The 17,593-nt window shown below is 39.7% G+C and overlaps 1 protein-coding gene across 1 annotated transcript; it reads right to left on the bottom strand.

Annotated features, from left to right (window-relative positions):
- Positions 1-8,014: 8,014 nt before the first annotated feature.
- On the bottom strand, positions 8,015-10,019 carry LOC135629196 (probable transcription factor KAN2). Its single transcript, XM_065136388.1, has 6 exons — positions 9,464-10,019; positions 9,299-9,375; positions 8,792-8,837; positions 8,651-8,710; positions 8,223-8,266; positions 8,015-8,110 (listed from the first exon to the last, which is right to left on the bottom strand). Exons 1-6 carry the CDS (start codon positions 10,017-10,019, stop codon positions 8,015-8,017), a joined length of 879 nt encoding a protein of 292 aa, XP_064992460.1.
- Positions 10,020-17,593: the final 7,574 nt, after the last annotated feature.

Below are 17,593 nucleotides of genomic sequence, written 5' to 3'. Positions count from 1 at the left end.
CACGAAACGCGCCACGGTACGTCGCTGGTCCCACCTTCACGTGCCGTTGATCGTGTAGAGGGGCCCGGTCTCACATGATACGTGTAAACGCCAAGAAACGCGGCTCCCACGCGCGTAAACTTTTCAAACTTGGGAGGAAAGCTGCGAGGGTATTGTCGTCATTTGATGGAAGAGAGTGGGGCACGTGCGAGAGGCGTGCACCGACCGCCGGGGCCCATGGCGCGAATTGAGGAGCGACTAACGGTGTTTGTGCAAAGTATTTCCGGTAAGAAAAAAAATATTATATCATATTATTATAAATTCCTCTAAAACCAATGATTTTTCTGTGTATCTCTCTATGTTTATTTCCAAACAAAACACATAATCTTTTGATATTTAAAGACACAAATATATTAAATTATAATTTGTAATGTAAATATATTTATTTTTAATTTCTGGGGGATGAATGTTCTTCATAGATTAAACACCGACAGGAAAAGTAAGATTGACATCTTCCCACCTAACAATCTCAGACCGGATTTGAATAAACTAATTGTAATTATAATAGATCCGATCCGACTAAAGACGGATTACGGAGAGCATATATTGGTTCCGAGGAGATTATCGGATCCTGGATATGCTGCATCTAAATCCGACACCCAATATGAACCCAACTCGGTCAACGCATCAAGTAACATGTCTATAATTTGATTGGTTTCCGAAATGTATCATGCTTAGCTAATTAGATTGACATTGAGGCCATCCCCAGTATCTAACTCCGCTCAATGCTGAAGTCCACATTGATGTATTATTATATTATCTGGATTTCTAGATGGAAGGAGACGGTTTCTTGCTCCCACAAGCATTTGACTCGAATCAGCAAATACAATTCTTGATATCCTTTTTCTTTCTTGTTGTTTTCTCCTTTTATGCAACCATTCCTCACCAACCCTTCGAGATAAAAAGTGTCCAAGAGAGGACAGTTTGGTTTTCCTGTATCTTTCAGCTGCATGAGATGACATAAGAATGGCAGAAACATGAAGAAGAGTAGATGAAAAATAGGAGATGAAAGAGATGGCTGCTCAGCATCACCAGCAAGCATAAACAAGGCAGACCAACTAACACTCAAAAGATTCCAATAAGAACACACCTCTAGCCACTTCATTCTGAAAAAAAGGAACCTTACCAATCATATTCTCTTCCACAAAAAGAAAAGGTGGATTAAGGTCATAAATCTGTGTTTTCAGGCTCAGGTGTAGGGAGAAAACTAGACAGAACAATGATGAAAGGCATGTGAACTTGTGGCAGATGAATTTAGATAGAGGATCTACTTTGCCCTTGGAGTTCAACTGTTGAATCTTGATAACCTGAACTCCAATAAAAGAAGAGAAAAATGATTATAATCCTAGACTACTTTAGCTTGACAATGTACAAAATAGAATCTACATCTTTATGAATATATTTCAAAATGAAATGGGCCTCTATTTTGCTGGCATGCCTCAAATAAGCTCATTCTCATTCAAAAAAACTATGAAATGAGTCTCTCTTTTTTTTTGTTTTGACACTAGAACCTCAATTTTTTTTTATAAAATAAAAAAACCTTTCTTGTCGGCCTGTCTACTGAGAAATAGTGTAATTTTGAGAAATCACTGACCAAGCAGATGCAAAGGTATGCAGCTATTCAGTTTTTAAAGCCTTGAATCCTCAAATATGCTTTAGCCTTGCCTCTCCACAGCCGCACTTCTTGCACTAAGTTGGTGACTCAAATTACTGACAAACTTTTAATGTGTCATCTGCTGCAGCTGGAGCTTCTCAATACCATGAAGACATCTTCAACTCTTACTAAAATTTTCTGCCAGAACATTCAGTTGTACGTCACATTCCGAGGAGGACCACCATACTAAGAGGAAAGAGCGGCATGTGGCAACGTGCAACTATACTTACGGAACCAACATGTAAAGCCACATGAAGATATACGTGCCCGAAGAATTTAAGGATAGTGGTTGTATTTGAACAATGTACAACAAGATACTCTTAAAAATAAATCCTCCTATATTCATTTCGTAAAAGTATTCAAATTGATCATAAGCCCTCGGTATGGTCGTCTTTCAGAAAATCCTCAGGCATGAGTTTTGCAACCAAGCATAAAACAGATTCTGCATCTTGGTAGTAAGCCTTGGTAAAGTGGCAAAAATCCCAATACTCAGCCTGCTGGGAAATAAAACCAAATGACTATCTCTTGTTGGCACAAAAATTGACTGCTGGACATTTATCAGTCAAGTCTATTGTAGCACCTCTTAATCTCTGTCTGGCAGCCACATCATCCAGCATCATGTAGATCTTCTCTATCTCTCAATTTGATATATTCCCAATTCTGAAGCTGTGAACAATCTCATTTAGATATACAAGTCTATCACTAGGCACTGATTTAATTTGTCAATCCCTCATCATCTCCTTCACCTTGTGAGCATCTTCCTATTCCCCTGCTGCCACATAGATATTGCTCAACAAAGACTAGCGAAAGCGATTTGAAGATTCGAGCTCAACCAATCTCTAAGCAATGCACTCCCCCAACTCAAATTCTCCATGATATCGACATAACATAAGCAAACCTCCTAGCATTAGTGATTCTGCATCCTTGGGCATGACTCTTAATACCTGTTCCACTTATCCAAGAATGAGCAAATGTAGGTCTGACACTATACAAGCTGGTCATATGCTCAAATTGATTCTTCCCACAGAAAATGTAAATTTCATCTGGTAAAATTTCTGTTGCTTCTACATGTGACCCATTATTAATTTTCACACAGTCAATATGGCAGCCTGTAAGTTCTAGAGCTTAGTTTCAAACTAAGAGGCAAATGTGCCATGCCTACTATGAATGTAGTATATCAATAACTTATAGAATGTTAACAATGCCCATGTATAAGAATACTATCTCCCATGAAGCCATTTCTAAGTCATGATGGTTGTATCATCGAAAATTAGGTACAGCTATCATCGCTATGTGAAGATTAAAATTCCTTATGATTGTTGTCAAAAAAGAAAAGGAAGCAGTAATTTTGCAGACAGCCATATCTTTCCTTTTCCCACCATTTTGTAAAACAACGCAATCCCATCGAAAGCCAGCAGACTAAATTTCCGCTTTGGCATTTCCTCGAACATCCATCTTGCAACCTCAAATCTTCCACACCTGTAACACTTATCCACCTTAGCAGTCCCAAATATCTTACAGAATTCCAAGTAATACATGCATGAAGTAATTTCCCTCCGATCAGCTTGCTTAACCTCCTACATGGTGTGACCACACTGACCATTGTCTTATTATTCCCCTTCAGAGGAAGCTCCAACCCCAGTTCGGGACTCAGCCCTTTTAAAAAGCCACCAATCATAACATTCCAAGACACCACTTTTCTGCCCGGCATTTGAACAAATGGCTCTCTTGCACACTCCAAATCGCCTGAGGTGACGTTACTCCACGATGACGTATCTTGGTGGGGCATCTCATCAAACAGCATCCGAGCGCAGATGACTAGGCCGCAGGCTGCGCACAAGTGGACGAGGGAGTTACGAGTGCAGACGACGGGGAAGGTGAGGCTACCGGAGGCAAAGCTGGAGCGACGGTTGGAGACGAACAAGGGGACCGCAGAAGGCGTTGGGGACAAGGGGGTCGCAGAGGAGCGGGAGCATCCGAGGGGGAGAGGGCGACAGCGGAGAAGGTCTGCGGGACCGGGGGGGTGGCGGCCCAATCACGGAGGGTTGTCGGTCCGCGTTCGTTGGGCCTCCCGCCCATAGCGCAGTGGTTTGATTGGACCGACACGTAGGAGTTTATTACAATAGTATCGTACCGGTATAATGAATCACGGTTTTGAACACCCGATATAACGCTACGTGGAGCCAAATGTAACGCGTTATTGCTAACGACTCCTTTGACGTAACCATCATACGTACACACTGCTGTGCGAACTGTGGGACTACGTGTGGTCACCATCAAGAAGAGAGAGAGAGAGAGAGAGAGAGGAGTGAGTTTGCTTCCCGAGGAGAAAGGGAAGAGGGTGAGATTAGAGCGAAGGAGATGCCTCTTCCTCCCTTAGAGCTTTCATTGCAAACGCATTTGACTCTAATGAAAAAAGGAATAATTATCATTTTCAGAATTAATTTCCTATGATGCGAAGCAATTGTTCTCACCGACGATGGGTGAGTCTCCATCGCTCTTACCCTGATGGACTTAGAGAGAGAGAGAGAGTTCTCTCCCATTCACCCTTCTGGCCACTGCCAACTCGAACCTCTCGGCCATTCCAATCAGGACCCGCCCTTCACCACCACACCCCCAGCTTCACCTATTCAACCTTTTCTGCGATGGCTCATTTGCTTCCTCTTCTTATTTTGCGGGATATGGGTTCATCCTTGCTGATGCAAGGAACAAAGAGATCCCCTCCATCTCCCCTCCACAAGCTGAGGGGTGCGTTCTCCTTGAAGGCCTCAAGGCTGCACAACACCTGAACCTATCAAGAATCAGAGTTTTCTCTGATTCACAGATCCTCATCAACAACCACAGTAGCAATCACATCTCCTATTATGCTAAGGCGGTCGATGTTATCCGATGGTCCCATATCAGCAAAAACTCCAACACCCCTGCACACAACTTAGCTAATTTTGACAGACAAAACTCTTGTGTTATTTGGAGAGCTGCTTCGCCTCCTGTCTCATTGGATTTGAGAGGTGCCACACCGTCTAAGTCTGTGTTTTTGGAGAGGAGATCCGCCTCCTTTCACTTCTGTTTTGACAGGGATTTCATCCCCCTTGAACTCTGCAAAATAGTTTTCTTTAAATGAGAAAACAGGAAGAGACGATAGATAGCATAGAGCGTCGAGCACGGGCTACACTAACTCCATTAACTCAAAGGTCTGACCACTTGCCTGAACTGGAGCAGCACCCAAACACTATTCATGGCGTCAAGAAAACCTTGACCTCTTTGACCACCCAAAACGTTGGCTAAGTTGACAAGGGCAGACGTGCTACACCAACACTAGGCTACCATGTTTGCTCAGTGTTGACCGAGCACCAGCCAACAGAGAGGGAGAGAGAGAAGGAGATGTCAAGTAAAAGCGACACAAAGCGCAGTCAATGAGGGCAGTGCGGCTTTGCAGAGAGCCATGGGGAAGAGGCAACGAGCTGTGGGTGCTGGTGGGGGTACACAAGGCATGCAGGATGCGTCACCTCAAGGCGTCCATTCTTTGGCCGTCCTCCTCTTGACAGCGTCGCTGACGGCTTCCCGAGGCATCAAGTCCGAGGGAGCACCAGGCGCTGCATGTCCCCGATCACACGCTCGCTCACGCTGTCTCCGCTTGCCAGCGAAGAAAGAGGGGGCGGGGGGGAGAACGGACGAGGAGAAAGAGCTCCGGGAGTGGGACTGTAGGTAGCCATGTACTATGTGATAGGGTAATCATTCTTATATAATTTGCTGAGCTCCTCTCTGGTTTCCCTTCTGATCCTTCTAAAGTCAGTGTCAGAAAGAGACGGAAAGGATGAAAGATAGTCGGTGGAGAGAAAGAGAGGGAGAGATTGAGTTCTTTGAGGGAGGGAGAAAGAGATGAGAAGGAAGAGATGTAAAGAAAAGCTGCACAGCCTTTGAAAAGAGCTCTTTAATCACCCCACTAGCTTTGATTTCCTTCTTACCCGTATCAATTTTGTTGAACTAAATGGGAGGATTAAGACTTACAGATGATCAAGATGAGCATGAAGAAGAACTAATATAGAAGTCAAATAGAGGGAAGACTATGGTGTCAGAAAAGTAGGCTTGGGAAATCATAAAAGGAGAAGTAATTGCTCGAAAGTATGCAAGGAATAAAAAGTATTGCAGCCAAGATTCTGACACATCCATGGAACTCAGAGAGGGCTGTGCATGGGAGCAGAAGAACATCAACAAAAGCCAAAACCAAGTATGCCACCAATCTTGTGAGGATCCCTACCCAACTCACACATATATCATCTCACCAGTCTGCCATAAATTGGAGAGATGGATGACTCTGATCCATAGGAATTGGAGAGGCTCAACTTGATTTCTCTTGTTAGACATGCAATAATAAACATTTAGTTAGATCAACTATGGTTGTCAAGTATTTCTTCTTTATACCTGTATGCTTATTTTTCATATGTTTTTTCTTTATTTTCATATAATCAAATGCAATTAATGTTAACGTCTACATAGACACACACTGGAGTCCATCTAGAGAGATGGATGCCTTGCAAAAGATGTTGATGATAAAAAGGAGACATGAGGCACACATCAAGATGCTAATCTTTGTTGGTTAACATTTCTACTTTATTACTCATTGAGAGCATGTTTGGCTAATATAACATTTTTCATATTGGATGATGAATTCATTATCCAATAGAAACATGTGTACCAATTTAAACCAAATGTCAATGAGATCATCTTAATACCATAATTAATATTTTAAACCAAACAAATACTCTCTACCATCCACTAGAAAAAAGTCTATTTAGATGACCTCAACTAAGAGTTCATCACAGATACTGCCATTAGCCACCTTAGGAAGGACTGCATAAAGGTCATGTACTCCACAAAAGTTCAGCTTGTTTCAGACCATGTGAAAAGTCATGTACATAAATATTAAGTTATGCAGACATATTTATGCCTTTTGATTGGTGTATAGAAGAGTCTTATGTTCTTGAGTGAAGGAACCATCAAACATGCATATCGATATAGGATTAGGTGACAATAAGTATTAATCAGTCAATTGAAGTCAAGAAAAAACAAATTACTAAAAACAAGAAATGTCGACGAGATGAAAATAATTTCTCTTATAATTTTAAAAGTACCATGGAAAAATTCCCTTGTGATAACATGAATTCGTGAGGGTTTTCTCCTTTTGTGAATCATGAGATTTTATGGGCTCCTTGTGATGAGATCAGACTGACAACAGTTTCTTGGAGCCAGATAAACCCTAACTTTAACAGATCTTAAGGATTGAAATCCACAAAGTAATACATATGCTAACCACACCATCTTGACTTGTATTTTGAGTCACTGATACACCATAAGAGAACATAGTCCTAGTTTTAAGCTTACAAGTCAAACAGATGAATTGCATGGAGTCATCTTATCTTCTCTTCTCTTAAGCTCATCTATCTCAGTCTCCATTTCTCTTCTGCAATTTACCTATGAGAGAGACTTTTTTGTGGAAAAGCTCATACTAATGTGGTCTGCCCAATGTGATCTCAAGATTCGGCTTATTCGGGCTTGATGTCTCCGAAAGAACCGATGAATTCAATTCCAGAAACATTTCAAAGCTGTCTGATTGATCATCCTCCTGCAAAAGAAAGAAGAGAGACTACATCATTTTTGTTAGTTTATCTTGATATGATTCAGTGTTTTGCATGCTTCAACCAAATAAAATTTCCAGCATTCATATGGAGACTGCATGGACAAGTTTTACAGAAAATAACAGACTTTTCCTCAAGAAAAGCTCCTGCTATAATGGTTTTTCTTGTCAGATAAAAATGCAAGCACAAGTTTATACTACTGTGAATCATTGTGACAGTTAAACTTTCATTCTTCGGATAAGTTCATGTGATCAGGAAAGAAACAAGTTTAGATACCTTATACTGCTGCATGCTCTCTGTAGTAGATTCTCTTGCTATGCCATTGTAGATGCTTCCTCTGTTGCAAAACAATCGTCGCACAGTATACATCAGCAGGAACAAAATCATGGACCAACAGTATGTGCTAAAGAAGCTTCCTTTTTGCTAGATTTGCAAGTATCATTTTAGCTTCACATATAGGGTAATTTATTTGCACTTGACTTCATTTGATGGGTCAAATGAAGATTCCTGACATGATGAATGCATGCAACACTCAGAACAGTTCTCTCAGAAGAGGCTGCATCTAGGGTTAGGTTAGAGAATAAGCCTCTTCACTCTCTTGCTGAAGGATCACATAATCTTGATGGGAAGAGAAGAGTAATGCAAGGGAAGCAACATTTTTGATATCTATGTACTCTCTTGACTTCTACAAGAAGCAAGCAGACTGGACAGGCACTGTTTGAAGCTTCTTTCTTTTGTGAATAAAGGGACTTATCTCATCATCATCATATCCATTAAATCCCTGAGGGAAAAACATACAAATAAAAGCAGAGAAGAATTTTGTCCACAAGAAATAGCCATTTTCATCCTAGTGAATGTTCATATATTCTATTGTTCTAATCTCTCTCCTTCACCCTTGTGACCTGATCACTAGTAGCATCTTGTGACTGGTGGAGGTCTTCATAATTCAGGTTCATCATTCGTGCTAACACATCAGTAGATGCACATCACTCGTATCAAACATGGATTTGGGAAGAGAGTTCAGATGTCCATGTTATGCCAGTTAATGTCTTTTCCAAAGTACTGATAGCCTGGAAGTGTGAGAACATGAAAAGGGCCACTCACCCATATCAAGTTGTAATCACTCGCTATGACATTACTAATGTACATAAATCCCTTTCCATCTCATAGCGTATATAGTTCGAGATCATTAATTTGCATATCAAATTAGCAAACAGATGTAGGAAAACAATCAAAGATGGGATGATTTGCTACCTCGGGCGCACACCGACACGGTCGAGTCTGTGTCCCCATGATTCTGATCGGTCGAAATCACGAACGCCTACCGGGTTTTCATCAGAATTCTCTCTTGTTGATCCATTCTCAAACCCATCAGATTGACCTGGGACAGGAAGCAATCCTTAACACCATAATAATTGAGCCAGCGTTTAGGCAAGAAATGTGAGATCAGAATCTTCTCGACCTGATGGAACTGCTAATTTATCAGTGTTCTTCAGAGTTCGATACATCTGCAATGGCACATACATAACTATAAATGATTAATGTTGGATAATCATTTTGTAAAGCACACAGACCTACAGTCCAAATTTAGTCATTCCAGTGTGTTATCAAGTGAGGTAAAAGTAGATTCAAGGTGTAAGACAAACATCCAAGAGACTATGGACAACAATGTACTTCATTTTAGCTTTGTCTAGGGTTGAATGCAACTTATTAGAGTAGCTTCCTGCACAGTTCACTGGTCTTTTCTTACAGTAGCATCTTTTTTTTTTCTGGTTGGAGTGTAAAAGCTGCCGCAATACATGCTGTGGAAAGAGTGATGATGAGGAAACACCAAGGAGGAGAACACAAGAAAAAGGAAGGGAGGGTTTCTGTAGGCCACAGGATGCTTTTGTACTCCTGAATTTACTCAGAACTTGGCAAGAAAAAGGAAAAAGAAGATCAAATCTTGATTTCAGGGAAGAAGGGTTACCTGCAGGTGGGATTTCACATGAGACAAGGTAAGATCTTTCACATCCATGAGCTCTAGAACTGACTTGGGTGTAGCTCCTGAACTCCAAAACAATTGAAGGAAGAGAAGTCATAAAAGAAAGGCAAGATCGGTCCATGCAAATGATATGGGAGACTCGTAGCATACTCTCATGGCCACCCAACAGCTCCACAGCATGGACAAAGCGGGCATGGAGTGCGGTAGTCCATCGCATCCTTGGCGCTCGCATGCTCCGCCTGCCGGGGAACCTCGACGGCAAGTATCTTGATCTCGACAAGCTATGGCTGGCTATGAAGGGTGTGAAACCGTGGGTGGAAGAAGAAGGCCCACACAAGTGTTGCTGCTGATGCGGCGCGACTAAAGGAAAGGAAGGTGGATGTTGGTAGATAGGGATGCCTGTTATGGGTTTCATCCAGCTTTGATCTCGGTGACAGACCTCGGGAAGTGGTGGGTGGTGATGGCGGTGATCGATGGAGACGGCACCATTTGTGTTCGCCAAGGAGAGCTCAAAGGCGGCAGCGTTGGCGTTCGCTGCGGATGCAGTGATGGGGTAAATGTAGGTTGTAGTGGTGGGGGAGTCACACACGTCCCTCCGTCGAAACCCTAACTCCATGGTCTCATCTGGTTTTCTCCAACTTGGTGGTGTGGCATCATCAGAGCCGATCTGAAGCGACAAATCTGGTGCTGCTGAAAAGAGCTCCATTTGATCACCAAACTTCCTCCTCCTCCTCCTCCTCCTCCTCTTCCTGAGGTTAACGCAATGTGTGAGCGTGTGAAAGAGTAGGAGAAAGAGAGTTGCTATTGTGAAATGATGAGGCTGTGGGGTATGTGTGTATAGGTATTTTAAGTGGCAGTGACAAAGAGTTGCAGTGGCAAAGTTGTCTTCTGAACACACTGTCAGCATGGAGAGTAAACAGTGTGTGGAGTAACAAGGCTTGATTCTTGGGTTGGGTTGTCTTTTGACTCCTGTGACAGAAAATGACACCTCAGAGAGAGAGAGACACAGAGAGAGAGAGAGAGAGGTTCCTTCCCTGTTACTTGTTCTCTTGGGCAATCTCTGAGTGAGAAGGAATATTTTGTACAGGGCTGTAATTGAACTTGAGTACCTGATCTACTCCTCCTGAGCTTCTTCTTCTCCCCCACTAATTTTGTGGATCTGATAGAACATGAAAAATTCATTCTCATCTTCCACATAGAAACTGCTTAGTTGTGCTGACTAAACCTTTGATCTTTGCCTTCAACCCTTGGTTTAGTTGATGGAACAAAAGTTTGCAGAGTTCAAGGAGATTGCTACAGAAAAAGATGTCATGAAAAGTGCGGCAAAACACATATGGATTCGTACATGCAAAAGTTGCCATCATAATATGCCATTAGAGTGGTCAGTAGCACAACCAGAAGACATTTGGCGTGTAGGCTGTTGTTGGCATCAGATGGATGATTTCCAGACAACGATTACTAGCATCAACGACAAGCACTACAGACAATCTACGTCGACCGCCATCAATCACAATGCGAAGAAGATGTATGTAGAGGGTGAAGATGGAGTTCTGAGATTGACTGCTTCATTGTTAGGTTAACCGGATAATGTAGATGGCTACTCTCAGTCTCGTAGACTTTGTATGAGGATCCAACTCAATCAAACTCTTCTGTGCTTACCATATGCTGCCTGTCCTATTTTGAATGAGTTCATAAGATTCGACTCGGCTCGATCGTGTTATAATCTCTCTCTTAAAAGGTTTGATCTTATTTTCAAGTTTAGATACAACACACAAATCAAATTTTAGTACAATGAGCATAAGATTTAGCCTAATGGTGACTCCATGTATCTATCCAAGATCGTAGGATCTGATTCAATTGGGAGGTATTACAACTATCCTTAGTTAAAGGTTAATATTGTCATCAACATATAAACAAAATCCAAAATCAAATCTTATCATGACATATATGATGATTAGTCAAGTGATGATTTTATTTTATGATAACTCTAGTTCTATTTAAATCGAATAAATATCATAGTTTCTAACTCAAGCGTCATGCATGTATATTCTATATTCTTATCAAGAACGAAAGGCAAGCTAAAATCAAACCTTAATATGCTCAACTTCATACATACGATGATTAGCTTCTATTCCTAATCATTCATCATGCGACTCACCATATGTAATATTACGTTACCTCTGTACATACTATCTGATGGAATAATTGATCTATTAATTTGTTGAGTATAAATAAAAAATCTCTAATTATTAAGCTCAAATTAATAAAAATATTTCTATTAAATTCTTATAAACCAACTTAACTACTATCCTTCCATTTCGGATGTGGATCAAATAGAAGTAGCATTCTTCTAACACAAAATTTGTTAGTAGAGGCATATAAAATGCATGACAGTATACCTAAGGGTGGTGGGTCAGCAAATAGATGATACATGTACAAGAGTGCATTTTAATGCCTTCAATTTTAAGTTCATTAGTTCCATTGGTATTAGTGCTGCTCTCTTACATATATCAAGCCTACATGAGAGAGTCCTGCCTGTGCCATGAAGTCACCGAGGTCACTTCAGCATCAGAGAGTCAAAAGTTTTGCCCTCGCTTGTGACATCACGGATATCTATCTTTTCTTATCCAAGAAGTTCTTTTCAGAAAACCAAGCATGCATTACATGAGGTGAGCATGGGGATCCCCAAGGAGGGATGGAGAAAGGACTCATCAAATTGATTGATAAGAAGAAAACAATAGCTCACAAAGGAGGCCTATTTGGTATGATTAATGACTCAACATTGGAAGTCCACACCTTTTTGTTTACTGCTACTTGTTAATTGATTAATTGCATGATCTCAAAACACAGAGACTTAGACGTGATGTTTTGCTTGTCCCAGTGAGCACTAAAAGTAGACTACAGTTTCATGGTGATCAATCAATGTCAACTGTTCATGGAGAGAGACAGGTGGCTTTTTCACTTCCCTGTTAGAGTGTGTGCATTATGATAGATCTTTGGGAGGCTTAAAAAGTAAGAGTTGCAGGTCAGGCTTTTATAAGTAGAGCTACCTTTAAGAGAATATTCATATGAGACAGAAAAAGGCTAATGAACAGTCTTATATTATTAAGATTTGAAAGAACCAAATGATATTTATTAGGATTGACTTAGCTGTTTTTAGATTGAATTTATATCTAATCTTATATATATATATATATATATATTAATTTTGACTAATTTGATTATTATAGGATGATATCAAATCTTTAGTAATAATACATATCAACAAGTAGGAATAAATTTATGCCCCTCATCTCTCCTCATCTCTATCTTACATTCACCTGTCATCGGTATATTCCCCTAACATCTCTTCACCTTTACCAATTCCTCTTCCTGCTAAGCAAGCTCCTCCTTCCACGATCACTCTTGGAACCTCTTAATCTCCATTACTATCTCTTTCCGATGACCACAATATCTTAATAGAATGCCAATCATTCTTCCAAACTTCTCTCATTTTGGGCTAGTCTCTTTAGACAGATTTCTTTTATTGACCCATGCAGCTTTGATGCTGACCTTGTTGCTAAGATTGCCATGATCTAAAGCTCCTCTCAGTATGTTTTGGCCCTCAATCTAGTTGAGGTACAATATGCAAGGGTAGACCTCATGGGGGGTTTCTTGTATTTTTGCTTCCAATCGAGCAAGACATGATAAACACCCTCACTAGAGACCCATGGTTCCTTAGATGCTATGCCCTCAACCTCTTCCCCTCGTATTAGAACTTTGAACCCATAAAACAAACGATAACCACTACTCCAACTTGGCTATAGCTCCCTGGGCTCTTGATTAAGTTAATGTTCCCCAGAATTCTCTTTCAGATTGCTGCTTACAACAAAAAATCGCTAAAGGGTGACACTATCACTAGCTCTAGAACTAGGGGAAGATTTAACAGTGTGTGTGCCCATGCTCGACTACTCTCAACTACTTCCTCAAGAGATATGGATAAGAATATGGGATTCAAACTTCTTTCAAACTATCACCTAAGAAAACCTTCCCAACTTCTGTTTCTCATGCGAAATCACGAGTCACCATATTAATCGGTGCAACCAAAGCAAGTTGTTGGAGCAATCGGCCCCTACAAGCAAGGATGACTTCGACAAGCAAAGCACCGGCGAACCCACATCCTCTTTTGTGCTGAACAACACTGGTGATATTTGCATATTTGTATGGGCCCTTGGATCAAAGTTTAGAGAAGGCCTTGAAATGGAAATCACCCCACTTAGAACACTCATAATTCAGAATAGTCTGCGAAGCCTAATAGGCATGATAAGACTATTAAACCCATTGCATCATAGACCCAATGACCATTAACCTAGCTCTACACCTAATCACATTTGACATTTTATCAACTCTCATGAGGACTCCATCCTAGTGTTGCTTAAGACCCACTTATCTAAACAAAAAGCTATAATCTTCATCTACAAACTGGAAAGGGGTGGGAGGGCTTCGTACCCTCTCAAGGATACTTAGGAGGAATTATAGTTGCCTGGCATTTATTGTTAGGATCAAGAGCGACACTAAGAGAGAAGAGTGAATTAGTGTAGTGAAAAAAATCATCGGTTTATAAAATATTTCGTTCATCCAAAATTGATTTTGGAAAGTATTTTGACTTTAGAACGAAAGAACTAGAAGTTATCTAAGAAAGTAATGACAGTAATAAAAAGCAGAATGGAAATGAGCACACCAAAATTTATAATGGTTCGATCATTGTGATCTACATCCACTTTTGATTCCTCCTCCGTCGAGGTCACCGACATCTACTAATGGTCTTCCTTCAATAGGCGAAGACCAACCACCTCTTTACAACACTTTCTCTTTTTTATAGGTTTAGGAGATAACCCTTACAAGCCTCACACCTCTCTTGAATAATCTCAACACTTAGAAAGGTAGGAGGACTCTTTGCACTTTTACAACACTTTTAGCATCCCAAGAATTCAAGATTATATTCACACTTTCATGCACTTTCATGCAGAAAAGAGTAAGGTCTTTATAGGCCCAAATGACTTCAGAATTGAAGCTAAAAAATATCACATCCTTGGATTTTAGGGTACTGGCGGTACCATTGTCATTATTGGGCAGTACAATCATCTACAGATTGACATTAGGCGGTACCACCACTTGGCAGAGCTCGGAGATCGAGCTCTAGCGATACCATTGCTTGATAGGGGCAATATCATTGCTTGGCAACATTAACTGCTGATGGTACCACCGCCCAAAATACCTAGGAGATCGAGTCTCAAGCGATGCCACCGTCGGCCCTGACTTCAGGTGCTGAATGGGCTATTCAACCAGCTCAATTTAGCCATGTTAAGGGCCCAGTTGGCCCATAACTGAGTTAGTGGGATTACCTCCCAATCCTAACTCAACTAATATACTAACTATGATTAAGGCAAGAAATCTCTATCTAGTATGTCGAGTTTTCTCTCGGCGATCATCCGACCAACTTCTTGACGAGTTTTCCGGTGAGCTCCCGGCGAACTCTCGACGAACCCTCAGCAAACTCCCGACGAACTCTCGGCTATCTTCCGACGAACTCTCGGCTAGCTCCCGACACACTTTCAGTACATCATTCGTATCTTCGACTCCGTCTCATCATCTGCTTTATGTATTACCACTATCGTAGTTAATCCTGCACACTTATCTCAATACATAGATTAGATCAAACAATTTACTAATTGATTTCATCATCAAAATCCAAGATTCAATAATCTTCCCCTTTTTGATGATGATAACTAATTGGTTACAGAGTTAACTTTGACTCTCCCTATTTATATATCATACTTAAGAGAATACAAACTTGAATTCACGATCTTGAATTCAAGCTTTAATCGATTTTAATTAGAAATTAATTGTGCATCATTATAGTTTCAAGTTATCAAGATATTAAATACATAATTTTATCAATTCATACATGATAAAATGATTCGGGCATAACCTTACATTACTACTTACATGAAGCATCATCATGATATAACTTTTATGACTATTGCATGGTAGCATTCAAAAGTTCACAATATTAAGAATATGATATTGCATCATTGTATAGTAACATTTAAAAATTATCAACATTAAAGAGATCACAACATCAAAAGTTATCAATATTAAAGAAATCACAACATCAATTCAACATCGAAGTGAATATAATATCAAAGTGAATATAACATCAAAGTGAATACAACATCAAAAGTTCACATCATTGAGGTGAGAAATTCCATCAACTTCTCCCCCTTTGTCATCAGTACAAAGACATGCATTAGCTATTCAGGTGGTGATAAGTCAAAATGTCTAAACAAAGTATTAAGTTACCGATGAATCTGCTGCAACTCAGTTATAATTTGATCTTGACATTGTTCAAATTGATCCATTCGAGTACTTATGTCGTAGGAGGAGGGTGCTTGCTCTGTTGGAGGAGTTGCCTCAAAGGGACCAGTAGGAGAAAATTGATGTTCCCTAAATATTAATGTTTCAGGTTCTGGATCTGGTGAGAGGGGGTCAGTCCTTTTAGGTAATCTAGTCCAAGTCTCATTTATGACTATACATCTTAACCATCTTAACATGTTTTTATTTATGATGTTGAACCTATCTAGTTTCAAGATTTCTTCATCAGGTGGAATGACTATGTCATATGCATGGATCAGTCTAGTGATCAAGCCACCATATGGAAGCATCATGTCCTTTTTTGATAGTTCAATCATGTTTTGTTGTATTAGGTAACCAAAATAATTGTAATGTCCTTTCATAATCCAATACATCGTTTCTAATTTTATTTGGCTAATTTCATCATGATTATACTGTTTTGGGAGTATAATACTTATCAAAATGTGATGAAGCAATTCGGTGTTGAAAGATAGTAAGTGCTCATAGCTTTTTGGAAGGATAGACATGTTTAAATTACCAAAAATTGTATCTAAGGCATCAGAATAAGTGGTTCCAACTGATTCTTCGTCCCATTGACCTCTAAAGTAACAACCTCTCTTTTTCTCAGTAATTCCTATGAGGTTACAAATTATGCTATCCGTACTGGGTATATGATGTCCTAAGAGATAAGCTGAGACCCTATCGTGTTCATCCACATACAAGTTGTTATAAAATAATCTAACAAGTCTAGGATAGATATGTTCACTTATTTGAAAGATTGAGAGGATATCTAGGTTAGCAAACCATTAAATTGGTTCCAAATTGCTCAATTCCTCTAAATTTACGTATTTCCCCTTGTGAACATTTCTAGTTTCTATGGTTGGAAATTTAAGAGCATGTTGAGGAGAATCAAAAAGTAGGGAGTCGTAGGTTACATCTAATCTCCTCTTCCCTCTATCCCTTGAGGATCTTCTAGAAGTCATGGATACTACATTTATTAAGAATAAATGAGAGGCAAGTATAAGTAATGCAAAGAAGGAAACGATTTGGTTTAGGGATTACCTTTAACCTTCTTGTGATCACCAAAAGGGGGGTTTGAGATTGATCCTTGATTTAGTAAAGGATGAGGATTCTTTTGAGTTACTATAGGGAGAACAAGAGGAATTAGGAATTTGGGGCTCTATAGAGAGGTGTAGAGTGAGTTAGGGTCAGTTCTACCGCTGAGCCTAACTTGGGTTTTATAGTGCTGAGTTGCGGGTAGTGCCATTGCTTACAACAAAAGAGCACTAGCAGTGCTACTGCTAGCTAGGCGATGCCACTGCCTATAGGTAGTGAGTACTTGCTACATTGTGGTGTGGTGCCGACATTGTGTGTTCGAACACGTAAGATCTTTATCATTATTTGGTGCACACACTTATTTACACAAACATCATATAAGATTTTTGAAGTTATACTTTTGTAAGAGGAGAAAATTTGTATGAAAGAATTCATATGGTTCATACCATAAATTCATGCTTCAAATCTTATCTCAAGTGAAAAATTATAGTGAATGATCTTGAAAAATAGAACTCAATTAAGAAAATCCGAAGAAAATTTTAAAGAGGAACTTATGTATCAGGGAAATTTAACATACCTAATTCTCTTCTTATAAAATCAAATTATTCCTCAATCAAGAGTTTTGTAAAAATATCAACTAATTAATGTTTTATATCAATAAATTCTAGAGATATGTTATAGTTATTAACATAATCTAATATAAAGTGATACATAATATCAATATGTTTAATTCTAGAATGTTGAATATGAGTTTTTATTAAGCATATTGCAATAGTGTTATCACACTTTATAGGTATGTTTTTCAGGTGAATTTCATAATCCTATAAACTA

The sequence above is a fragment of the Musa acuminata genome, chromosome BXJ3-1, assembly GCF_036884655.1.
Source record: "Musa acuminata AAA Group cultivar baxijiao chromosome BXJ3-1, Cavendish_Baxijiao_AAA, whole genome shotgun sequence".
NCBI classification, from domain to species: Eukaryota; Viridiplantae; Streptophyta; class Magnoliopsida; order Zingiberales; family Musaceae; genus Musa; species Musa acuminata.
Note: the sequence above shows the minus strand (reverse complement) of the source record. Positions and strands in the feature narration are given on the sequence as shown.